Source organism: Pseudochaenichthys georgianus, chromosome 10 (genome assembly GCF_902827115.2).
Source record: "Pseudochaenichthys georgianus chromosome 10, fPseGeo1.2, whole genome shotgun sequence".
Classification (NCBI taxonomy): domain Eukaryota; kingdom Metazoa; phylum Chordata; class Actinopteri; order Perciformes; family Channichthyidae; genus Pseudochaenichthys; species Pseudochaenichthys georgianus.
Genome location: NC_047512.1, coordinates 14,501,602 through 14,529,357, shown reverse-complemented (window position 1 = coordinate 14,529,357; position 27,756 = coordinate 14,501,602). Strand labels below are relative to the sequence as shown.

Genomic DNA, 27,756 nt, shown 5'->3' with positions numbered 1-27,756 from the left:
TGGGTCCCCAGATCCCACTTTTGAAACCGCAGCTCTAACGATCATTTAATGCACAGCTTCGTGTTTCAACTTGTACACCGTAATTGCCTGTCTCGTCGTCCATCTGCAGGAGAACAGGTAGTTGGCCGTGTTTCATTGCTGTACTTTGCCCCACCCACCAGCAGCTCAGCCCTCCTGTGTAACCCCTGATTGGCTGAGGGGATTGCAGGTCCTGGACTGAGCGCTGTGCTCCGAGCTGCGCGTCCGCCAGTGTGCACCAGTGAAGCGAGAGGAGCGCTTGTTGGAGTCAACTAGACAGCCTACTGGCAACGAGTGGTGAAATCTTTTTTTCTGCCTCAACCAGGCTGGATATAGGGCACTGTGCTTCTACTTTGCTGGAGCCCAGCATGAGACGCATTCTGTACATACACTAGGCTCCTGCATCGTTTCCTCCCAACTGGCTTTTGGCTACGGATTTTAATTTTTTCATGTTGAATGGACTAATTATCGGGATATGTGCAGCCTTTTCCAAGTGAGATACGAGGAAATGCATTACTAAGTAAAACGCTTCAAGACTCGCTGACGGGATGAAAGACTAAATCTGCTGGAAATAAAAAAGGTAACCGGGACTTCAGTGATGAGACATGTCTGCAATCGCACCCATGCTCTTTAGGCAAAGATAGCCGGACTTAAGCTGTTGAATAATTATCTGACTGGAGATTCTTTAAGCTTCTTCCATCACATATGCAGTTTGAAAGCAGATAGCCGAAGAGGACATTGTATCACTGCTTTGTAATATATCACAGAGCAAGGTGTTTATCCGAAATGCTTCTTAAGTATTTTCTGGTATCAAGGCGGATAATTTAACACGGACTTTTTGAACATCGTTACTTCAAATTGTGTGGACTTGCTCACAGGAATTCTCATTCCCTCCCTTCACTTGAAAATGGACAGTTCATCCTTTGAGTCATGTGTAAGACCAGTTCTGCCGCTTGAGAAGAACTGCATGGATTTACACCACTAAATCACTGTTGTGAGGAGATTCAGCATGTTCCCACAGATCTGTCGTTCCCAATGTCTCGCCCGCTGCAGTAGACCGGAGGATGTGCTGTGCCTGAGAAGAGTAAAATAGGCTGGAGCAGTTGTAACAATTATAGCTTTCACACCATGATATAATTTTTTACACACAAGAACTATTTGTCATCCTAACACTTTTTCTGGACATTTAAATGAAATGATTCATTTGGAACATTTTTCCTGTTTCCTCTGACGTGTAGTCCTGTGCGTAATAATCAAGCTCTATTTTAGGCAGAGAAACCTCAACAGGTACAATGCAAACCAAGGAGATGGAATTAATACAATTCATTGCTTTGTGGCTCTTATTTTGGGTCGGGGCTGAAGCTGTTATCAACCTAAAGTATGGAATAAACGAAGAGATGAAGCCCGGGTCAGTAATTGGAAACGTGACAAAGGACGCACTAAAGCAAGGATTTCAGATCGCACTGCAGCCCCCGTACTTGAGGGTTATTTCAAATTCAGAACCACGATGGGTGGAACTCAGTCCAGCCGGAATCCTTACAACCCAAATGAAAATAGATCGAGACGTAGTTTGTCGACAGAACCCAAAGTGCATTATTTCCCTAGAAGTGATGTCAAACTCTATGGAGATCTGTGTCATCAAAGTAGAAATTGAGGATTTAAACGATAATGCACCCAGATTCCCAACGAGTCACATTGACATTGAAATTTCTGAGAATGCCTCCCCTGGTACCAGGTTTCCCCTAGAGGGGGCAAGCGACCCGGACTCGGGGATCTTCGGAGTTCAATCATATTCCATCACCCCGAATGAGCTTTTCGGACTAGAAATCAAGACCAGAGGGGACGGCTCCAAAATTGCTGAGCTTGTTGTGCAAAAATCGTTAGACAGGGAGACCCAGTCCCACTATTCATATGAAATAAGTGCAGAAGATGGAGGAGACCCTCCTAAAATAGGCGCGGTCCAGTTAAATATCAAGGTGATTGATTCTAATGACAACAACCCTGTATTTGACGAGTCCGTGTATACTGTAAATGTGATGGAGAATTCCCCTATCAATACATTAGTCATAGATTTGAATGCAACGGATCCCGACGAGGGTCCTAATGGAGAGGTTGTGTACACGTTTAACAGTTACGTCACCGAAAAAACGAGGGATGCGTTTAAAATTGACTCCAGAACCGGAATCATCACAGTCAACGGTATTTTGGATTATGAAACAAGCCAAATATTCGAGATTGACATCCAGGCCAAAGATTTAGGTCCCAACTCTATCCCAGCTCACTGCAAAGTCACAGTAAACGTGATGGACACGAATGATAACCCACCTGTCATCAGTTTACTCTCACTGAACACAGAGATGGTGGAAGTTAGTGAAAACGCGCAGCGTGGATATGTAATTGCGCTGGTGAGGGTGTCAGATAAGGATTCAGGGGCAAACGGCAAAGTGCAGTGCAGGCTACAGGGCAACGTTCCGTTCAGACTTCAAGAATATGAGAGCTTCTCCACTATACTTGTTGACGGCAGGCTGGACAGAGAGCAAAAGGACACATACAACCTGACTATCCAAGCGGAGGACAGTGGCTCGCCTCCTTTACGCGCCACAAAATCTTTGGTTGTGAAAGTCTCAGATGAAAATGACAACCCTCCCCACTTCATTAAACCACATTATCAAGAGATGGTGATGGAAAACAACCTCCCGGGTTCGTGCCTGCTTGCAGTATCAGCTGAAGACCCGGATTTGGGCATGAATGGCACCGTTTCCTACTCCATAGTCCCCGGTGAGATTAAGCACATGGATGTAAACACATATGTTAGCATAAACCCATCAGGCCGCATTTACTCCATGAGATCATTCGACCATGAATACACAAGGACTTTTGATTTCAAAGTGTTAGCCAGAGACAATGGTAATCCCTCCTTATCAAGTAACGCCACGGTGCGTATTGTTGTATTAGATGTCAACGACAATACACCTGTTATGACAAACCCTCCCCTAGTAAATGGCACAGCGGAGGTTTCCATCCCAAGAAATGCTGGGGTGGGTTACATGGTGACACAAGTGAAAGCAGACGACTACGATGAGGGGGAGAACGGTCGGCTGACCTATACCATCTCAGAGGGGGACAGGGCTTTCTTTGAAATCGACCAGGTGAACGGAGAGGTGCGCTCCACCAGGATGTTTGGAGAAAACGCCAAGCCCAACTACGAGATCACAGTGGTGGCGAGGGACCACGGCAAGCCCTCCCTGTCTGCCTCGGCCTACATCGTGGTGTACCTCTCTCCAGACCTGAACGCACAGGAGCCTATTGGACCAGTCAACCTGTCCCTCATCTTCATCATCGCCCTGGGCTCTATCGCCGCCATCCTGTTTGTCACCATGATTTTTGTCGCGGTCAAGTGCAAGAGGGACAACAAGGAGATCCGGACGTACAACTGCAGGTACTGACTAAATCTGGCGTGTGTGTATTTGTATATGTATGTGTGTGTGCATATGAGAGAGTGAAGGTGTGCCCGTGCCAGCGATCGTGCCTGAAACGGCGAGTTGTTGTGAGTGCATTGCTTTTTATCGTGCAGCATGTAGAGGCCCGAGTGTGAGGACTGCAGATTTATTTTTTCCCAAAAGCTGAAAGTGAGGTAGACGATAAAGCCGACTGCTTTACATCAGATACATTCTGCTGAAGCCCACTGTTCCGTGTTGAGGAAACGCAATTGATTGATTTAATCCACCCATTGTAACCAATTGACTCATACATATGACGGTTCAACTGTCATGTTCAATTTGCGGGTGTGTTGCCGGACAATTAACGTCCCACTGGTTCAATAGCAGTCCCAGACATTTATTATTTAACGTCCACCATGGCTGATTGGCTGTTATGAGATCTAATCCGGTGTGATTATACACACTTCTCTGTAGGATCACTCACACATTCCTCTGCTTTCATCTGCAGCAAGGGTAATTGTGAGTAATAAAATGAAATAAAAAGAAATAGCAACATTTAAAAGTGTAGGTTATTTAGCAAAAATCATGTATATCAAATCATTATGAACGCTTTACCCAGTTTCCAGGAAAGTAACAGATTATTATTTTCCGGTCCTTTTGAATATTGAACCTTCTGTTGTTCATCAATCCGAACATCAGCTATGGCTTTGTTTTCCCTGTGCCACATTTCCACTATACATTTACATATAGATTGGATTTGAGAATTTAACCTGCAGCTATAATCATATTTAGCTCTAAACATAAATGTGTTAATTAAAAGTTAACTTGGGCTTTTTTTGATGTAGTCATAAAACATATTCTAAAATTCCACAAGTTTTCTTCAGATTGTATATCTCAATATAGATTGAGATGTGTGTTTTTATTTAATTCTCATTAAACTATTTAATTGAATTCGTTACAAGTACTTTTCCAATTTTTTTTTTGCAGATTTTCAATTTCAAATTATTGTTGTCTCTCTAGAAGCTCAACCTTACCTTAACATTGTTAGATGAAGAATCCACATCTCTTTGCATGATTATAGTATAAAAAACACCTGATTTGATCCAGAAAGACCCCCTGGTTGACATTTTGATCACAACACAGCTTCTTTATGCAATATAATATTTTGTACATAATCTTTACTTTTTGTTCCTTGTAGAAACAATTGCAGAAAACCACAACTTCCAAATGTAAAACAGCTCTGAGTACTTTTGCTAGTGTGAGCCCATTTGGTTGCTTTAATCAGCACTGATGTGTTCTGCTTCTCAGTCGGCACCTTGCATATGAGGAGCAGTTATCTCCAATGTATTGCTTGTCCTCAGTCAGTCTGTCTGAATCTGAACATTTCCCCTCCCAGATTTCAATTGTGGGCACATAGAGAGACAACATGTTACAATGATAAATGAGATTGAGTATTTTCTGCTCTCGCAGCTGCCCATGTTCCTTCCTCTGAATCAAAGGGGAGCAGAATGGGGGAGGGAGATGTTTTGAAGATGCAATCTAAAAGAAAAACGAACTACGCTGCTGCGTCTTAGCCAGTGTGATTTTAGGAGCGGCACAGGATTAGAGACACATTTTAGTGAGGAGTAGAGGCCGGTTGGGCCTGGGATAGCAGAACATGTTCAAGAAGCAGGAACAGAGACATTCCAGAAATGGTAATTTAATGGGTAACTTAATATTTGTTGTGGGCTTTAACATAAAATAAACCATATGCTCTGTGCTTTTAGGTTAAAAATGGCCTACTCCAGAGTTTGAAGTTATACAGATGGTGAAAAACATCACAAATGATATGGAATATGTTAAGTGCGGTTTTTAGTCATCACCATGGAGAACTCAGCATCTGTTCTCCTGTGAAAAACTGCAAGGCTCTGCGAAGAATGGATATTTCCCCCACTCTGAGGATCCTTTGATAAAACATGGCTGTGTTGCTCATTTGCTCTTATTAAAGTAAAAATACAAAGTTCAAGTTTGCAGCAGCCACTGAGAGCAGCTAAATGAATTTGAATCTGCAGTTCTCGTGCACTCCGTGCTGCTAGTGGGCTCGCCTGATAATGAAAGAAGAAATGAAATTAGTGTGGGCTGTGTGCTTTGAATATGATTGCATATACCGGTAGTGCTGTTCAGTACCAGTGTGTCCGTGTGCTTTGCTTCTGTGGTTTTGGCATGTTTGCATATTGTTTGCCTGTTTGTGACATTTCGATTATTGAGCATGCAAATACAAACAAACAAGGGAAAGCAGCTCCGTGCAGGCCGGGTGTGGGGAATCACTTAAGTGTGCTGTTCCACCCCTGGACACGAGCAATGAGCGCTTGTCTGGCACCCATGGCCGAGTAGCACCCAAGCTGGCATGGCGGGCGCGCTCTTTGACCGTGTGGACAGGGGTGGCTAAGGCAGAACACTGCTTTATTGAGTCTGTTCAGTTTCTTCTACTTGCGCAGGGTGGCGGAGTACTCTTATGGCAACCAGAAGAAGTCCAGCAAGAAGAAGAAGCTGAACAAGAACGACATCCGCCTGGTGCCACGTGACGTCGAGGAAACGGACAAAATGAATGTGGTGAGTTGCTCGTCTCTCACCTCCTCGCTCAACTACTTCGACTACCACCAGCAGAGCCTGCCGCTGGGCTGCAGGCGCTCCGAGAGCACCTTCCTCAACGTGGAGAACCAGAACTCACGCAATGCAGCTCCCAACCATGGCTATCAGCACCCGTTCACTGGGCAGGGTCACCAGCAGCCAGACCTCATCATCAACGGCATGCCACTGCCAGAGGTGAGATACAATCCGCTGTGCTCTGTCCTAAATCCTTGGCTGGGCTGCTATGGGTGTTAAGGGGAGAGGAAAAGGGTTTTAAAATGGGTTCTCATGACTAAACATGAATAAACACTTAGCGTTATTAGATTCCCTCTTTAATTAATTATATTTAATAGCTCTCTTTTATCGTGCTGAATCCTAAGAATGGGCAGTAGAGAAGCAATGCCAAACCTATCATCACATCCCAAGGTCTAGTGACATTTCGCATTCCATCGTGACACAGATTATAATGTCAGTGAAATGTACACCTGTTATTGATGGGACACCAAGCTATCTCAAATGGCACGTGTGTCGTTCTGTCAGTGGATGTGAGTGGAATCCTTCACAGCATTTTAAGCCACAGAGACATTGAGGCCGACCTGTGACTGAGAGAGCGCTTCGCCAAGCAGAATTTACAGGCCTGACGAAGTGGATTATTTGGCCCTTCTAACTCCACTTGTTTTCTTTATTTTTGTATGTGTCGGTGCTGAGCTATTGCAAAATGAACAGCGGGTTTGAGAAGCTGCCAGATGTATTGACCCGTCTAATCAGCTCCCCCACACGGCATCTCAGGTGCTAGCTAAAAAGAATAATCATTGCTTAAATGCTTTATCTTTGTGTTGTCCATTTGGCTGCAGCATTACCGCATGGCCGCTCTGCACAGCCATCGAATTACTCTGACATACCATGCATGGCTCCAGCAGAGCAGTGCAAGACTATTCTGCCTGACAGAGTGTATGCAGCCCGGCTGATCTTTAGTTTATAGATTTACCTATGTATAAATCGGTCTATTGGAGTCTTTGGGAAACCTTTCCCTTTGTGACCCACTTGTCCTTGATCCCACGGGGGAAAGGGGCATTTATGTTTGTGTGTGAGGGGGAAATGCATTATCGTGCTTGTGTTTGTTTAAGAATGTGCACGATGCTCACTCCTATAGACAGCAGCTCCACACACACACACACACACACACACACACACACACACACACACACACACACACACACACACACACACACACACACACACACACACACACACACACACACACACACACACACACACACACTTGTAATTGATGACTCCAATCTCCGTTTGACATTCAGTGAGAAGAAGGTGGAGAGGAAGGGGGATTGGAAGTGTGGGTCTTAAAACAAGAAACACAAGATGGATATTGATGTATTGACTGGATGATACAGAGAGATCCAGGCAGCGGTGGATCGTGAGGGGTCAATGAGACCTACTTACAGGCATGCTGATTTACTGGGCCTGTCTGAGCTGGATCTGACTGAGTCTGTGTGTGAGTAACACAGGTGGAAGGGATGAGAGATGTTATGGGGGGCTGTGCCGTGGCGTTATCCTCTCAGTGCAGGCAGAGGTGGGGGGTTCAGCAGGTACACGCACTGACCCGTATGCTGTGATTGTATTTGCTGGTAGGTAGTGCTATGCGGGTCACCAGCAACCTTTGCTCAGCCAAGAAAATGTGCACAAAGAGATCAGCAAACGTTGTAAACAAATAACTCCAGCAAGCATCCTGTCTCTGTGGCTTAACATTCCAATAAAAGCACATTAGCCGCAGGATTAGCAGAGACTTTATTTGTTTCAGCTAATGAAAAAGTGGAGAGGGACACAAATAGGGCTGAAGATTGATTTAGATGATTCCATATGCAGAGCTTGGAGAGGTCCTGATAGAGCTGTGTGATGGCAGATCGTGAGATAAGTAGGGGAGAAGTGAGCGAGGGTGAATGAGTCTAGTGCCAGGTGTCTGAGCCTCCACCACGTTTCTCATTCGCTTAGAGGCAGATGATTGGCTTGATAGAGGCCGGGCCTGTTTAGCATGCAGCTTCCATTGCTGTCCGCCTTGCCCATGATGTTGACAAACATCTCTTTGACCCAGCCTGTGCACACATCCCCTGGACTAAGAAGAAGGTCATTTGTGTGTGTGTGTGTACTTCGTGAGAAATAGTGTTATAGCGAGGGAATGCCTTGTACCTCCAACGACTGCTCAACAACAGTTGTCATTTCGTCTCCTGCCCATTGTGGCATTTGCAAAAAGGCAGAAGCTCTACAATATGCACAAGTGTTGCTCTTAAATATAAAATGTTTTCAGTATAATTGCAATGCCATTTATAGCACAAACAAACAGCAGTAACATGCTAATTGCTTTGTTACAATGAGCAAGCTTGGGCTTGAAACCACTTGACTCCACAATTCCTACACCCAGATCACATTGACTGGCTAATACACACGAGTGGCTCCACTGTTGTGATTACCAAGGCTGCTTTGTCCCAAAATAAAAAAATGTCATCCTGAAGGCGACCTCATAATTATCCATGATTCATTTATCCACGGCGGAAGAGCTTTTTGTTTTTACACCGGGGCAGGATGATAACTGTTTGTTTATTTTCTAAACGTAGATTAAAATGATCATAGCCATCAAAATGTGGATAGAGGTCGGATTAGGTTTGCTAATGGAGGTAGAGAGGATATGGAGTGGACTCACGTCTATATGTAAATTGTGTTTTTGATCGATGCAAAATTCTCCTCCATTGTTAGTTTTTGTGGGGCAGCAAACATCCTGCCTATGTCAGAGCAGCTAAACTCAAGCTTTTCCTGCTTCAGACAAAGCATGCTGGCACACACACACACACACACACACACACACACACACACACACACACACACACACACACACACACACACACACACACACACACACACACACACACACACACACACACACACACACACACACACACACACACACACACACACACACACACACACACACACACACACACACACACAGACTCGGCCAACATAACAGTGACAGGTCTCCCCGAAGGCTTCATACCTGCAATTGCATTGTGTATATTGGATTCTCCCTTGTGAGTACAGTATGTGTACCAGTATATACCTCCCTGAACATAGCTGTCCATTGTTTTGGAAAGCATCAGCTGTGAGATGTTTGTTAGACCTGCCTGTGGTAGCACTAATATGAACGCTCACAGGAGAATAGAGCTGTCTTCCATGACTTAATTACACTGAATTACTTGGTGGGGGAGACAATTATACAGTAAAGGAATGGCCTTTGGCTAGAATGTTTTTTAATTTGTAATGTCTAAGGCTTCTCACACCTGTGATTGCAGATAATGAGCGTAGCGGGAACATAAGATATCTTACTTTATTGATTAGCTTCAAAATGGAAGTTGGACTTTGCACTTTATGGTGTCAAATGTTTAGTAGTTCAGTTAATTCATAATCAATGCAATCACCCTCCAGGTGCGTATTGCACCGTTTCCCTATAGATACTGCAGCTACATAAGACTCAGTGTTTCTGTAAGGTAGTGTGCTCCTCAGTGTCAGGTTCAGATTCTGACTCAAAGAGAAATGGATGTATGTTTTGCGTTTGTTTGTTCGGATCCCTCGGTCAATCAAAGGATCCTAAATGAGAAAAGAAAATTGTGAAAAGAAACAAGTGACAGGGACATGTCAGTGCACCAGTCGTGCCGTTTTTCCCTGTTAGGGAGGAAGAAGTTCTGATATTGATGTCGGAGAGACAACAGGGAGTGGTTCCAGCAAGGCTGGATATCCCTCGCTATCATTTCACATCAGGACAATATGCATGGGAGCATTCAAACGTGTCATATTGAGCATGCAAAGTAGATGCCATGCTGTCAGCGCATACTACACATCTGTTGAAACTGCCAATCTTCCCCCACACACCTACTCACAAACACACACACACACACACACACACACACACACACACACACACACACACACACACACACACACACACACACACACACACACACACACACACACACACACACACACACACACAATCTTCCTTATGGAGTGTCACATTTATTTGAAATATGGACTGTGATATTATCATTTACATCATTATGACCACCTCAGAAACCTCAGAGAAGTTGAAACGAGACGCATAATCCAACATATTCGATAATCAAACACAGTAGTGATTCTGCATTTAAAGTACTCTTCTAATGTTTTTTAATATTGTCATGGTGTAGAAGAAATGCTTGGCTATGGATGTTGCAAATCAGATCCCCTTAATAGTTTCTGTCGTTGTAGTGTTAGATTTTACGGGCAGCTCTTACATATTTACTGCTGTTGCTAACTGTTTTTCATCAGTGCAGACAGTTTTACAGTATGTGAAATAATTGATATTTTCCTCTCATCTAGCAGCTTTGCATTGAACTGTAATTGTAATTGTGTAAGTAAAGAGGATGGTACAGATTGTGAGTGGAAATTCTGTCTCTAAAATGCATCTCTCCAGGCTGAATAATTGAGCTTTTGTTTGTTGACTTGAACATGCTGTGATTGACAGAAAGTAGGGAACATCAGCATTTGGTAGAGAGTGTAATTGGGAGATGACAACATGGAAAGTAGAGAAGCACGGAGTGAGAGTAGAGCTCCTCAGCGCTCACGTTGCTGCTGAATGCTTCCCATGCTGCAACAGGAGACTCTGGCTTGAGATCATTTCAAAATGTACAAGTTCATTGTCTTCTTTTATACTTTCTAGTGTCTGTCAGTCAGCTTTGTATTCACACTTTCAATGCCGTTTGGAAGTGAATAGATGTGAGTCTGACATTTCCAGCAAAACTAATTAAAAACAATGGACTTGAAATGAAAGAACCATCCTGTCATTTACACCTACGTGTCAAAAAGAGTTGATGCATGAAATGACATCTTCCTGGACACATTGTCTTTGGTATATAATTATATACAAATATATATTGCTTATACTACACTGGTGCCCATAAAGTTGGAATCAAATATGTTGTACCTCTTCTCATGAAATGATTGTGTCTATATAGGAATAAAAACAGGAATGTGTCTAAAAACAAAATTATTCAAACTTTGTGGGCAACAGTGTGTGTATGTATATATATATATATAATATATATATATATATATATATATATATACTATTGTTTTCTTGTTAACAGACAAATTGCAGCCATTCTTAAAGCATACACTACATTGCTTCTGATACCTGATACCTGAGGTCATATGCTCCAAACCTGTATGGAATGTCCCATTATTCACTTATCCACTAATGTTTACATTATTTCAAGAGTTCGGCTTGAATTTGCATTACATTAAAACGGAATCTGAAGAGCTTTATAAGAAAAACCAAAGCTGCATACTCTGATGGCATAAACTGATTTAAATTCCTATTTCAAAACCTCCCCAGTTTGTCAAAGAGATAGAAAGACTAATGGTGGTGGAAAGGAAAAAACAGATATTTTTTAAATAATGGAAGGAATACATAACGGCTTGATCTTAAAAGCCAGTTTTCTTTTTACTTGATGTGCTGTAGGAGTGGGAGGTGTATGTTGCATTCTTTAAAGTCTCCTCCTTTCAAAGGATTTGAGGAAGAATCTTTTCATCTCCAAAATCTTGGGATGCACACTGATTGAGTGGCAGATGAACCTCTTCATTATTTAGAGAGGTTATTTGTAAGGCAGACTTCAGAAATGCTTGGCTTTTCAAGTGTCAGTGTTTATAAGGTGAAATAAAGTCTTGTCTGTCAGAAATAAATTACCAGTGTGACAGTGATGTACTCAGAGCCCTCTTTATTGCATTCCTCAGATTGCTCCTCCTCCTTGTGTTTTCCATACAAAGCTGGGGAAGCTCTACGGTGACTTTGTGACATTACTCAACCAGATGGTTTTCACTTCATGCACAACCAGTGCTACTTTTACACTTGGTTGGGTTTTTATAGCCTTGACCCCAACCCGCAACACCCCATCACTTCACGCCATTCTCGATGTTGCAGAGGTACAATGAAATGACATAACAACCGCAGGCAGCCAGTCAGCGGCGGGCGGGCCGCCTGGCTGCCACCCTCTCGTCGGGATCAGAGCACCCAGCCAAAGAGCTCAGGAGTCAAAACACATGAGTGACGGCGTCTGATGAACACATTTCACTGCATGTGTCCTTAACCACATGCGACTAGAAGGGAGCATGCAGAGGGAGTAATGGCTACTGTGGAGAAATGGCAGGGCAGAGAAAATTGAGGAGAGACGGAAAGAGAGAGATGTCTATTTATAGAGCGCCAATGATTTTCCTCAACCTGTAAGGCTACTGCCTGAAATATGTTATTTTCCCTGTAAAATGTAGTGTAAAGATGAGGTGGTTTTATTGCACCTAACATATCAACCGGTACAGAAAGCAATAATGTCACATAACTATTACCTACTGGTACAAGAGGTTTTTTCCACTGGAAAAAAAACCAAATATGATTATTTTGATATACCTGCAAATATAGGAGGTGGTATTAACAGAGGATTGTGGTTTCAGAAGACATTTTGCAAGAACTCTCTTTGCATAACATCTTGACAGTCCAGGAGGAAACCATCAAATGATTGAACATCTTGATAACATCAGCAGACTATATTTGCCACAGAAGACATTTTCAAGCTGTTATACACCAGAGACACACAAGCACACAATTACATAAATATAAGAGTGCGCCAGGCGCCGTACATAATGGCAGCCCACTGCTCCTAACACTAGGATGGGTCAAATGCAGAGAATCCGTTTTGTTACATAGTACCTGTACTACGTCATGACAATAAGTTGAATCTTCTTCTTCTTCTTCTTCTTCTTCTTCTTCTTCTTCTTCTTCTTCTTCTTCTTCTTCTTCTTCTTCTTCTTCTTCTTCTTCTTCTTCTTCTTCTTCTTCTTCTTCTAAAATCATATGGCACTAATCAACCTGATAATCCATCTCTCAAAACGATTTGACTTGGTTCAAGACGAGAGAAGGAACATATATTAGAAATGACTTTAAAAGCTCTATCATGTGGCAAGCATTCACTTTTGTGAATGAATTTTAAACATCAAAGGAATAGGATTTTCTTTGTGGAGCCACAGATAGGCACATAAAGGCATTAGTCCTTCAACAATTTATGTTAAAAGATTTCGACTGGAGACGTACGTTAATGCAAAGAGGGTTATAATGGCATTGGGCTTATGGGTTGATGGGTTCACACGCTAAATAGAGTGAAGGAAATGGACATAGTGATGATGTTTATCGCTGGGGAAGGGGACATCATTACGCACCTTGTTAAGCCCTGCAAGCAATGCTGCATGGACGTAATTACCCATTTAAATGAGTTTCCTGCAGCAGTGTTTTTTTATTTCTCAAATTAAACTCTCAGACACAAATATGCAGCATTCTGTTTTCTGTTTTCTGTCATGGAAATCCAAGTCCCAACACAGAGGGAGCTAACGTGTGACAATTTACCCTCAAGAAAATGGATTTATTAAGACATTTTGAAGTGAGCACACAAAGCCTTCCTCACATTTTCTTGCCAAGTTTTAGTGTCAAACCCGACCGTTTTTAATGTCAAGCAAAACTAATCTAATCGTGAAAAAAAAAGTCTCAGGAAGAGCCATGACAAGGGAAAGCTACAGGAGAATAAAAAAATAACCCCATATCTGATTGATGCAGATTGTGCTGTAGTTGATAATGGCTGAAGTTACATTATTATACTGTAGGATAGAAAAGGTCATGTTTAAAAGCAGAAGCCCTAAGACTTGTTATGGCCAGGAGTGAAATCTATTTGCCGTGGAACACTATTTGTTCTGTCGTATCCACTGTATGTCAAGACGAATGTGCCCGCCTTTGTCCCTCTAGCTCAGACATATTAAAACAAAATCATTTGTACAGTGTGTGTTGGCATGCAGTGAAAGGAAACATCGACCTCATCGTTCCTCACAGATAAGAATAACAAGGGACTCACAATCAACCTGCTCTTTGGGGAAATTATCATTTCTTTTGTTCTGATGTGTCGTGGAACAACAACACCAGAATGTTTTCTACCAGTAAACAAAGTGAATAAAAAGTAATTACAATTCCCTGTTAATGACCATTATGATTTGAGTGAAAAAATAAAAACCCAACCAAGTGTAAAACTAGCACTGGTTGTGCATGAAGTGAAAACTAATTTCATCCAAATGTGCAGGGAGAAAAGATATTAAAATTCATCGGTATCAGTCTTTTTTGACTGTCCTGTTTTAGTTGAACCTCGGGTTAGCAGACGTGTTGCCACATTGTTAAGTTCCCAGGGCTTGAGGCTGATGCCATTTGAATGACAGGGAAATTCTGAGGGGGGGGGGGTTGGGATTCTGTGGATCGTAACAATACTAGCTGTGAAAGGAAACTTTTCCAAGCAGCCAGCTATGACACCAGGGAAGAATGACCTTTCCAAGTGTCCTGTTTTTTGCCTAAAACAAAGAGGAGCCAGGACGATGTTAGTTAGCATTTCCCCCATCAGATTAAATGTCAACTTCTGCATGCATAATTGTATAATGGAAAGGAGGAAGACTTGGACCAATTTGCTGGTGGACATAACAATCCCGAGCTTAGTTATCCACTGCATTGCAGATAGTGTCACGATACTTCAATGTCGCCTGCTTATACTTTACTGTATTTTTGTTATGTTTGGATCTGTATGTCAGACACTGGCTTTACAATAATTGCAACATCGAGTGTAACTTAATTCAGCTGGAGACAAAAGAATCCCTTTGTGACATGCCGACCATTTTCAAAGTATTTCAAGAAAGCAGAGCAGACAAAAGGGAGCAAACATTATTGTATTACACACAAAACCGCAGCATTATACCTTTGCTTTGTTCGCTCCAGTGGTTGAGCAGTCTTTCCTGTTTCTGCCCTCCTTTCATTTCAGTAAATTCATGCAGCACCTTTGTCTCTAGACATAAACCTGGATGCGCATTAGGAAGTGCATGTATGGGATGTTTGATGAGCACAGAGGCTGTTGGCAGGCGAGCCGCTATAGCAGCAATATCGGCCGCCTCAGAGCCGTGCAGCGGTATGGGTAGGAGAGCAGCAGGGTAGCGTAATTGTGCATTGTTCATCCACAGAACTGAGGCAGAGCATGTAATGAGCTGTAGCATTTTCACCCAGCCAGCCTAATGGGCTATGACCGAGTATAGGCCTCTCGCAGGCCCAGCGTTCCCCCTGCCCTGTGTGGCCAGTGTCTTGGGCCTCTTCTTTTCTTTTCTCCTATTCTCCCCCTTCTCTCTGCTAGATCAGCATCAACCATTCCTTCACCCCTGTTATCCCCCTGCTTTATCTCTGCTCCCCTTCCCATTGTCCCCCTGTCTGAGGAGATGGCGGGACCCCTAATGTGTTCAATGTGTGGCTCCTTTTCTCATTCATGATGTCTGTAAAGCTCTAAGCAGTCAGTCTGATTCGGGCTGACATAAATCAGAATAGCTCATTGATGGAGCGCCCTGTGCAGTGTGATTACATTAAAAACCCAAACACAGCATACAAATAAAAGTTCAGGAGGAGAATTTGCTGATGTTAGGTGTAGGGGATTTGTTGTAAGAAGTCGGCTTATTTTTATATCAAAGGCTGTTTTGCATTTTGATTATCTAGTTTTCCTGAAAGCAATTCAGATGGGCCCGTTTCATTCGGGTTTGTTTTTTCTGGGATTAGGGCTTTTCAGAAAAGGCCCTGGCCTATTATTTACGCCCATATCTAGTTTCTTGGGAGGCGGGAAACCATTTATTTGCTCAAGTGATACCAGGTCAAGTTGGAAAGACAAGGATGTGTGCCAAGGAATAGATTAGGTATCCACTTCGGGATGAGCTTGGAGGATAAAAACACTAATAATGATAATAGTTATGATTGCCTTGCAAAGGAATTGACAACGACTTTGCCCGCCTCTTTGTGCTCAGGAAACAATATTCAGGGATCAGTCAATGTCTGGCTGTGGAGCACAATCGGATGTCAGTTTTTACTTTCCCCTCACGTCCACCATTTGACATACCACAGCATAGACAGCCCAGTTAATGAATGAAAGGCACTTGGCCTGTGCCAGACTGCTCCGAGTGCACTACTTTCCCCAGTAACCTCCTTGGTTCAAGATGACTCTCCTGTACCTGCATGCTGTCTTTTTCAGAGCTGTTCCCAGTTTAGTATTGTGGTGAGCCACTGAGAAGGGAAGGCAGAGTATGAATATTTCTCAAAAGCAGGACTGCTTATAATCGTTGTGCTGAAATAAGAGAGGTTGACTGCGCTGTCAGGGAGCACGGCAGGAGGGTCACGATGGAGCTGCCCAGTGCCCTTTGTAGTTCAGGGGTTGTTACATCAAAGCAGGCTCTGATGATGGTAATGCATCAACATATAGTAAGACGAACACATTGTCAAGTAAAACAATTCTCTAAATGAATATATCAACATTGAGAAATGTCCTATTTAGGAATGAGGCTTCATTTTTTGATGGGAAGAAGTTAATGAGAAAGTTGCTCTGTGATATGTATAGCCTAGCTTTGCACAAAGCATAGGGAAACGATAAGCTTCCCACAATGTTTACATATTCACTTAAAATAAACGTTTGACAGTTAGTTTCTGGTTCAGAATGGAAAAAGGATACATATATATCATTACTTTTGGAAATATTTTTTCACAAATTAAAGGAATAACACATACTGGGTTCATGAGTGAGCTTAAGAGACGCTGCTTTTGTTCCTTTTTGACATTCATTTGAGCTCTTTCCCCTTGCCTTGAGTCATACTGCTAGGCTAAGCTAACCTTTATTTTAGCTCCAGCTTCATATTGAGTGGTATCCATTTTCACATCTTCAGTAAATCACTGTATTCCCTAAATGTTGATATTTTTCTCCAAATATTGTAGCATAAATGTATTTTCTCCTTGAATACATTTTATATTCCAGAAAAAAGAGAATCCGGTTTTAGCTTTGATTTGTTTTCTGCGTTTTCAGCATTAGGCGAAATGTGGCCCATCCTAAATGTTAATGTTGCTGCCCTCTTTTTGTTTGTGTGCGATAGGACAGCAGGGTCATTTTGGACTTCACAAGTTGGGTGAAATAAATAGTTGATTTACCTACTTTTTTATGTTCTATTCTATAAAGGACATATCTAATTTGCTAAAAAACATGTTGGTCAAGCTCAGGCACCTAAATCTTTATATATATATAGATATATTAACAACACATGACACCCGGGATATGTCCACCCTGTTAAGGACATACACATAACTGCTTAAATGAGTTTTCAGTGCATTCTTACAATTAAAGTGACTTTTTAACAAGAGTTGTATGTCCCTAACTCTAATTAGATATATATTTCATACCCAATTAGTTTTAAGTAGTATATATTGAGAAAAACAAGTGTAGATTATGACAACGTGGCATATTTTTCCACTGTTTTTCATGAGAAAACTTAAATACAATAAGAATTACGAAAAATTTCTAGAATATATAATCAACCTCTCTCATTTCTTTATAAAAGTACAAATATACACTTGATATTTGATATTTTCATTAAACTATGCTCGAAAAATACCAACATAACAGGGTGGACATACGTCTAACAGGGTGGACACCAGTGGAAGTCTGTCAGGGCCTTCAGGACCTTCTCTCCAGGCCCTATAATTTTAAAGTGTAATTTTTTAAAGTGTACATTTTTGTAACTCGTTGAGTAATTCTCGCTGAAATCGATGTGGATTAAGCACTCGTTGGCTTTCCCGTAGCTGTCTGTAAGCACTGTATTGCCACCTGATGTTAAAAAGGTGCTTACGGAATTTGAATAGATTCTCTTGAAATTTGCTGACCAGGTCTGATTCAGTGCTCTGGACCTCTTTTTTAAGCGTAATGGTCTTCCTCTCTTCCTCACCTGTCCTTTCAGTAGACCATTATACAACTTGTACAATTTCCTCTGTGGCTGATTTAAGGTTTGGGTGAGTGGTGAGACGGCACTCTACACAATCACCATAGGCGCAAGCTTTCATTTATGTGGCACAGACAGTGCGGTCAACCATCTCCTCAATATTCTTGGAGACGACAATCCCATGGCTGTAGAGGGTGTCAGCCATGAACTGGAGGTTTTCATGGGTTTTACACTGGCACGTGGCCCGATCAGCATCAGTAGGGGCCACAACCCAAAATGGCCGACATGCACAAAAAAGACAAAAGACGTTGTCTGAGTTTTCGGATCCACATTTCCTGTGAAGGTTCTTGAGTGTGTCAGAAAGCAGTCGCTTCTGCATCTTCTTCTTCCTCACTGTGATGGTCTGCTTGCGCCCAGTTGTCATACGACTCACGTCATCACGAAAGAAAGAAGGTATGGATAGGCTACTGGCTTTACTTTCTAGACTCCTTGAACTCTTCTTCCTCTGAAAAGTATTACGGTCTGCATCCCTGTCGAACATCCCCCTCTTCTTGGAGAATCCAAGAGCCCTGAATGCAAATGACTGCAGTCTGTACTTTTTTAATAGCCTACCACATGCCACTTTGGCTATTGTTTGCTTCACCCTTTCTCTTCTTGAGGCTTTGTATGTTTGAGCTATGTTTGAGCTATGTCCGCAACTAGGGCAGACTGAATAAGGCTCTTACGAACATGTGGAGAAACCCTCTGATCATGTAGCATCCCCCCAATGCACGTGGGGATGAGGAGCTTTTCTTACACCGTAAAAATCTTTTTTTATACTTTTCTTTCTTTCTTATCTCTCTATCCAGCTTGGCCTTTAAAAAGGCTAGCTCATGTTGGAGTCTTCTCCTTCCATTTATTGCCCTCTTTTCCCCTTGAAGGCGCTGCCTAAACACAAACACACACACAGTGAAAGCAAACATAATAAGTCCTTATAAACAGCTCAAAAAGTGTTAAAAACTGTGTATTGTGTTCCATATGCCGAGTACATTTCCTATAAACTTGCACTAACCTTGAAGGCCCTGGTTCTGGTTCTGACTGACTCTCGGGAGTTGCAGGGGGAGTGCTGAGGGAATCCCTGGCTCTGGAAACGTTGGCCCTCGCGGCTTTCTTTGCCCCCCTCCATTTCTTCCTTTTTGCCCTTTTCTCCCTCTCACAGACCTCATTAATACCCATCTTTATGCCTTTCTCTCTGTCCCTCCTCCATTTCTCTCTCTCTTTTTCAAGGTATTGCAGTCTTCTCTCTGGGTCAGCATCACGGCGTGCTCTGTAGTACCGCTGTGATTCAGCTGCACTTATCAGGGGTGCCATTCCTATACAAATGCATGCCATTACTTTAAGTACTATACCTATAATCCTTGTGTACATAATATACTAGATAATATACCCATCAGTGTTTCCCTAGGATTTTTTGCAGCAGTTTGTGTTGTGCCTATAGATCTAATGGTGGTGATCATTTATTATATTATAAAAACAGTATTATAATGTTATAATTGTAATATAATAATATAACAATAAATAATATTAATATAATATTAACACATGTTGTAATAAGTAAACAATACTTAAATGTCCACCCTGTTAGGATGTTGTCCACCCTGTTAGTTGAATAAGCCTAACAGGGTGGACACTAACAGGGTGGACATTTTGAGCTAAAGTTAGCCTTTACCCTGCCTGTGTTAGCATATTTGCTAGCATGACCTTGGATACTTTATGAGGAATCAATCACTTTTTAAAGAAACTTTTTAAAATAATAGATTTCGATTAATATCCTTCATACTTAGGCCTAACAGGTTGGACATGTTATGTTCAAACACATCAAACAAAATTGACAGAAACATCCAAATCAGTTGTAAGAGCAGTAGAAACCCACACAGCTAACCTCAGTTGAATTTCCCACCTCTGGTGTCATCTAAGTTCATTCAGGTGTGATGTCACTGATAAATATGTATTTTTTTTAAAGGGACAGATACACAGCTCAACAGGGTGGACAGCGACCAGCGGGGACGAACATTAAACCTTATTTTTTTACTTTATTTTTTTACAATTTGAATAAAAACATCATTTGATTACATAGATTTTGACTAGTTAAATAAAATAATAATAACATATTTATAAATTAATTTGTTTTTAATAGCTATATTTTAGATCTAAGTTGAATGACCAGCAGTGGGGACATGGAAAAACTCCTCGATATCCCTTTAACCAAAGCTTTTAAAATAAAATAAAAAAACTTAGATGTGCATATCATTGTATTAATAATAAATTAACAATTGAACACACATTAAAAACTAAATGTAATTAGTATTTGTCCAGATTTAGACAAAAAACAACATATTTTGTACTGGGGACACCAAAGGCACCCTATAAAAAAAATGACCCAGCAGACAAAATACCAAGAGTGGCGGGGGACGACAGGCATGGGAGTTGGTGTTCTGACTTTTCATTTGTTCGCTACCCAGTAATGATTATTTTAGCCTCTAAGCCCCAGATTTGGCCTTGTTTTGCTATGGGAAGCTGCATCAGTGGGGACAGAGCAGCCTTGCCCGGGCTGAGAAGCTTGTCTGTGGATAAGCTGGTTGGCAGCGACTGTCAGGTACACGGCACGGAAGACATTTTGAGTGCAGTCACAGGAGGTCAGCAGGGAAGTGAAAGGGGAGAGAAAGGCCAACTATTGAGTTTAGGTGAGGACAGGTCGGGTTTTGCTTCCAAATAACGAACGTGTTTTGTCCGGATAGCTGAATGAGAGCATTTTCTAATTATAGACCGCCATCGTTTGCCTTGTTAGTAATGCTGGTAACAAGCCAGTCGCCAGCTTGCATGAGCAACTTCAGAAAGCTGACTTTTGGTTTAATTTGGAGGACTAGCTATAATCCAGACTAAATCCCTTAAAGCTGAAGCCCCCTCCCTCCCTCCCTCCCCCCACCACTGTTGGATTACGGGAGTGTCTTTAAAAGGATAAGGACCTGATTATCACTGCTTCCCTCAACACTTGTTTGGGACTTCAGATGTGGGGGAGGACGGTTCATCATCACTCAACGTGGCCGGTGCGGATATGAGTCAGAGATTAGGCATCTGACGACTGAGATCATTGATAATCACAATTTATGTTTTTTAAACCCCGGCAGTCACAAAGGCATATGGATCTGAGCACATGCCTGCGCTCCCACGCCAGTGATTTTCATCAGTAAGTTGAGTCTAACAGAATGGAGCAGCTAAATCAGATGTCCTGCAGCACTTTATGCTTGTTGACTTTAATCATTTTCACACAGACATTTATGAACTGTTTGACACCACGGCTCCAGCCTTTGTTGCGGAGAAAATTTGATCTGAGACCCTTGGAAAAACCTGCAGTTTGTATTTATTCAGCAATATTTCCATCAATGTTCTCCAAATAGGAATACTAGACAGCAAATGGACCATCTCTGAAAACCACTGAAATAAAATACCCATTAAAGCCTCATAGTATCGTCCAGCATTAATTAATTTAAATGAATATTTTGTCATTTTGTTGTTGTTGCTCGGCTATCAGCGGAGACTCCAGGTTACACTGCCTCTGGCCACAAACTCACCCTTAAACCACAACTTGTTGTTTTTACACTTCAGGTTTTTAGTTTCTAGTTTATTAGTCGGCTGTTTTTTTTAACTTGACTGTTTGAAGTCGTTATCAATCATCTCAGTGAAGTCTGGAAGAAATTGAATAAGTGTCCTAAAATGTCGAACTATTCCTTAATGCTTCAGTGAAATTAATGCAAACCATTGCTGCCCAGAGGCCAGGCAAACACATGCAAACATATAAAACAGTAATGTTAAGTACTTCCATTTTATTAAATAACCTTACACTGATATCGACAAACAGAGACAGGAGTTCCAGAAATGGTTCACCCTACCAATCTACTGCTGTTTTTAACACTCGCTGCTAATGAACTGTTGTTAGATTCTGGGGGGTGGGGGCATCAGGGTTAGTGTTACAACAGGGAATAGAGACCAATCTAGGACACATATATGTTGTTTGAGTTGCTATATTTAAGAGTGAGTCTGTTATTTATCTCATCTGGGTGTGACGCTGGGGAGGTGAGGGAGCCGAGTGAATTCCCTGTGGATCCGGGCTGGGAACCCTGCGCTCTCATCACGGGCAGACTGGGAGTCACAGAGAGAGTCGAGCCACATGGGGGGAGCGTAGAAATAGAAGTACTTGTGTGTGTGTGTGAGCACTTGTTTACCTCGGTGTCAACATTTTTGACTCAGCTCATTAACCTGTGCACCTAGGTGAAGCAATACATCGCTCTGTCTTTCTCACAATTAATAATGATAACTGAGGGTGTTATACACATTAAACCTGAGATAATGAACAGATGAAACAGCAGGGTGACGGGGCATCTATCGCACCTCGGAGGCAGCGATCAATCTCAGCTGATTCCAGTTCACAGATACACCCTGTAGCACTTTCCTCAAATCTAATCATGGATCCATTTTAACTACGTTAGCGTGGACTCTACTTGCCATTAAAATGGGATTTCAATTTCTATTATTTTGAGAGCATTGGTTACAAAATGCAGAGGGAAAGTAACAAGAATTCATCTTCCTTCTCTGAAAGATGGAAAAGGAGAAGAGTCTCCAACTCATGAGAGCTCCCCCCCCCCTCTTATCGCTCCCCCTCTCTTCCTATTAGCCATGCAGCCAGCATCCTCTCTAAATTGTTTTGCATGACCTTTGCTACAGTAGCTCTAATTATTACCATCACACAGGCCCTGTAAGGCACATAGCTAATTATACCGGATTTATCTGAAGGGACATTGGTGCCATTCTTCATAGACATGTCTTGGCTACCGTCAGTGCGGGTGATCTAAACCCAGAATAAGGTTAATTTGGGTAATACAGTAATAGTAATTAGAGCCACAATAATTACAAGCATAGTTGTAATAACAATGAAGACGAGGTTATTAGTATTAGGAGTCCAAATTAGCACATATGCAATACCTAATGTAATTGAGAAGAACCGCATAGTCCAAAAAGCACCAGGGTGAGAGGCGCTGTGCAATATGCATAATGACATTTTTACGGTGCTGTTGCTGTTTCCCCTGAATCGGTGTTTGGCAGTGGTAGTTGAAAGATATATTTTCAAAGGCATTGTGGGATTACCCGAAGTGTAGGTACCAGGACCTCTCGTCATTGCATCTCATAAAGAGTTGTTACTAGAAGACGTGATATTTTTCAAAACGCCAACATGAATGGAGAAGGGCAGTTGGAGCTGTCTTTTGGCTGGCGGGCAACTCGTGTAATGAGCCTAAGAGGGTTCCAATTATTCCACTTGCGATCAAAAAGGAGAAGGAGATTACTTCGGGTTTTTTTTTCTTTGACATTTTACACAGTAACATCTTTTGATAGGGGCTGGGGGAGAGAGGGAAAGAAACGATTACTACTGAGTGCCTGATAGTCTTGAGCAGACTCCTGCAGCACAGTCCTTTCTAGCAGAAACAATGCAATGCTTTTGTAGCTCACACATATTTTTGGGATTTATTTGCGATAAAACGACTTTTCCCAGTGGATGCAACATTAGCTGTCGCTCAGACTGTGTCACCTGCAGACCCGGAAATTGAGCTTTCACACGACTGCAGGCTTTGGCTACAGCAGAATTGATGCCCTATTTGTCCACAGAGCTATTGTAAATTGTGAGGAGGCATGTTGGGTACTCCCTCTCTAGGTTGTTTTCTTCCTCTGCTTAACAGTGGAAGTCATGTTCTGCACAATACAATGGAGATTTGAATTATTTGATTGTGCACAGATTTCTTCCTCTTCTTTTCACTTATTGAATTCCAAGATTACAAGTAAAAGCACATTAGATGCCTGGCGGTAACTAAAAGGATTTTTCCACGATAGGATATCAGCCTAGGAGAAATAAACCATGAAAAAAAACAATAATAATAGTATGTACCACTGCACTGAGACAAAGAGAACTCCAATCTGCATCAGCACAGATAAACATCCACCCCTAAGATATGTTCTTGGTAGATAACGGCTTAGTGTGTGTGTTTGCAACATGCACACACACAAACGGAGACACACAAGTACACAGAGCATAGCTTTGATGAGCAGGAAAATTACTACATGTGGTTCATGGTGGCAGAACAAAAGGATTCAAGCTCTTCATTTAAAGAATTCAAGCTGTGAAAGGTGGATGCAGGGTTGAAGATGCATTTCAATTGGAACAATTTGACTTCATAATATATACATAATTAGGGGGGAAAGGCGGTATGTGCTCCTATGTGTGTGAGGTCTGGGAATACAGTGCCTTGCCTTTCCCTGTGAATCCACGGCAGGGGTGGGAGGCAGAGAGATTCACCGTCTGTTGCTGTTTTCCACGACCCTGTATATCCCCCTGCAGTGAAAAACGATGTTTGCCCCCAAAGACAGCCCAAATACAAATTAAATTAAATGAAATCAGTGCAGCTAATCCCTGTGTGTTTCAGCTGCCGAAAGAACCCCCTCCCTACCGAATGAGTGGGTCAAGCCCTCTGCATCTGGCCCCCTCTCCACCGGCCCTGCTCTCAAGCTGCTCGGCTCCCTGTCCCTGACGGAGACGACAGCATGGCTCGCTCCCACTTTCTGGCCCACTGCGACTGTATTTGTGTGTTTGTGTAACACGTCGCTTTCACTGTAAATTCCTGTTGTGTTATTCCCTCTCTGACTCACAGTGTTTATTCCCTTTTGCTTGTTTTGCCTCTGCCACTTTGTATCTGAGCATTTTTTCAAGAAAGATTTATTTTTGTTTGGCTAACACATTTCTCACATATTTTTCTTTTTTCTGCGGTTTCAGTTTTTTGTTGTTGTATATTTGCAGTTAAATGTAAGATATATAGGATTCACATGTCCACATTTCTCAGACAAAGTACTAAACAGTGTAATGGAAAGCAAACACAAAGCGGCATCGGACCACTTAATGTTGTGTGTTGTTTTGTTCTGCCTGTGCCCTGATGGCAGCCTGTCACCGTCCTGTTAACAAGCTAGATTTAAAGATGCCGTGGTGATGTGCGAGCAGCTAATACTCTGCTGTCAATCCCGCCGCTGACAGCTGCCGAGAAAGACCATCGCAAATATTAGCACCAGATGTGCTTCTCATTGGAGCAGGCAAACTGGATCAAAAAGCTAACTAGGCTGGATCACTGATAGGAGTACCCTTGTTGTGACGCGAGCAAAGAGATCTCGTGTGCCCATCTGTTTAATAAAAAGCCCCTTTCTGTGATACGTACCTTGGCATGGGGCCCGTTCATCCACCCCTAATTTGTCCCCCTTCTCGGATTTCCGAGACAAAGTGCACCAACTGAGTTTAGGCAGCTGGTGTACACTGATATTGCTTTCAGAGGGTTGAGGTAGGCGGGTAGCTTTTTGATGACCAGGAGTGTGGGGTATGTGTTTGGCGACAGCATGCGCATTAGTGTGTGTGTGTGTGTGTGTGTGTGTGTGTGTGTGTGTGTGTGTGTGTGTGTGTGTGTGTGTGTGTGTGTGTGTGTGTGTGTGTGTGTGTGTGTGTGTGTGTGTGTGTGTGTGTGTGTGTGTGTGTGTGTGTGTGTGTGTGTGTGCGTGCGTGCGTGCGTTGCGGATCTGAGCACCTGCACACATGCCCTTTGACAAGCTCCATCACCTCTCCATCCAGCCAACACGCAGTGTAAACATGGTTTGTTTGAGCGAGTGGCCTGGGGTAGTTGGATTAATGAGCGCTGATGAAGTTCCACTTGTATCCTGGGTGCTGCCTCCCTATTTGCCCGAGTGGCTGTAATGTGGTAGTGTATCTGGAGGCGGTGACTCATTCCCTTTACCCAGTGTCAGATTAAGGCATGTCAATAAACAGACCCACTCAATCCATCTCCGAGTGACTGCATCCGCTCACAGAGCCTCCCAGTCTGTAATGAGTTGCTGCAAATCTCCATCCAACTAAAATGTCTGGAAAGATGCCTTGTCACAGTGAGGGAGAGTAAGACAGCGAGGGAGTGGGGGCAGGGAGACTCTAGCAGCACCGATGTGACTGGCAGCCACCTTTAAGCTGCTGAGAGGAAACGTAGCAGGCGTCGTGCTCCACCATGTTGTGGAGTGCAAGTGGATCAGCTTTCCTCAAAGATTCCCCATTTCTGTCGTCCTCATGTGTATTGAGTTAATCAAAAATTAATACTAAGTTTACTGATTTCAAAAGTGACTCAAAGTTAAGCTGTTTATTCAGTCACTGCTATCATGTAAGCATTTAAAGGGATGTGTTTACATAATCTGCAGTCTCTCTGAATGTTTATTTCTATGTCCCTGCCCAGGGGAGGTGGGAGAAACCTCTTGGGAATTCCAAGTGCACTAATTCAGCGCCCCGCCCCGCCCCCCCCCCCCCTCCTCTCTACACAGGTTAATATAGGGCATAACTGAGAGAAATAAATTGCTATCTAGTAATTCTCTCCTTCAAATTAAAGGAAAATATATGTTTGTAGTGCTTATTCCCACAGCGTCCGGCAAACAAAAAGTCTACCTGGATTAGACGTTACACTCAACATTTCCGGAGTCTGTTCACAAACATCACCACCTACCTCTCTCCTGTGGCGCCATACACATATTAATGGGTAATGGGATGAGAGAGTGTGAAAACTTTTCAGTCTGACATCCAAATTAAACAAAATCCCTCAAGACTTGCCTAAAGGGGAAGTGCCTGATTTTTGAGTTTGATTAGGCTCCACAGGCTTTAAGAAAAGTAAGCCGATTTCTTTGAGGAAACAGCCTACATTTTTCCTCCCTCCTTCCGTTTTACTATGTAAAACCATGAATCGTAATCTCATAGAAAGACTCAGGTTTTCTTTCTGACTTGAAGACAGAATAAGTCTGGAAACACACGCAGACCTGAGCGGGAACAGGTGTTAAATGAAACTCTATCCAGCCTTATCTGCACCCCTATTCATTCTTGGTGGACATATAACTCCCATCTGAAAGGCTTAAAAGCACCAGCCTTGTCTTTAAAGACAAAGACAAAACAAAAACCCTGACCCGGGAACCCACACAGCCACCAACAGTTTGAAACACGTTGGTCCTGAGCAGTGATTCTCTGGTAAGACAACAGCTTCGACTTAAGCCTCTTTAGCGTCAGCCGACTCCGCTGGAATGCAGACGTCTGCAGAGGGGGCCTATTATTTAAAATCTTTTCATCATGCTGAAAGGGAGGGAAATAGCTTTGACGTTGAGAAGCTCATGAATAATGAATGTTGTTTCTATCAATGTATGTATAATTAATCACATCTCCGCTAACTGGACTTCTGTGGAGCCGGTAGGCCTGAGTGACATGGAGACTTGTCTGGACTATTGTCTCTGTTTTAAGAATGAACGACAGCCGCAATATCTTCTGCAGTTTCCTATGTGGGGTGAAACACAGGTGGAACAACCAATAGCTTTACTACTTTGGCATCCCTTTATGACAGGGGGTGATTGTTTTGGTCAGAATGAGTGTTTGTTCGATTTCACACGGTAAGACAAGAAAAACGAGGAGGAAGTGCAAGCAGGAAGTGCTGTTGTGTTTTCAAATCTGTTTCATTGTGTTCCTGAGGAGCTGTTATTTAGTTTGCTCAAACAATACACAACACTAACAGATGTGGTCAAGGATACAATTGACCCCACAAAAGCCCTCAGTTCACCCAGTGTATTTATTTCCGTCCACTCACAAAGGCTGCAGAATTGTACAAGCTACAGCAGGGCAAGGGGGCATTTAAAAACCTTT

At 42.5% G+C, this 27,756-nt stretch overlaps 1 protein-coding gene across 7 annotated transcripts in view; it reads left to right on the top strand.

The window, feature by feature from the left end:
- Positions 1-265: 265 nt before the first annotated feature.
- Positions 266-27,756, top strand: part of pcdh19 (protocadherin 19) — a 58,324-nt gene continuing 30,833 nt past the window's right edge. For 2 of the 7 annotated variants that reach the window (XM_034093455.1, XM_071204609.1), the window contains exons 1-2: positions 266-3,457; positions 5,936-6,263. In XM_034093455.1, coding sequence (XP_033949346.1) covers positions 1,311-3,457; positions 5,936-6,263 — 2,475 coding nt within the window. In that variant the 5' untranslated portion in view covers positions 266-1,310. Of the gene's footprint in view, positions 3,458-5,917; positions 6,264-27,756 lie in introns of all 7 variants that reach the window. The other 5 variants (XM_034093457.1, XM_071204610.1, XM_034093453.1 and 2 more) reach the window with 3 other exon arrangements.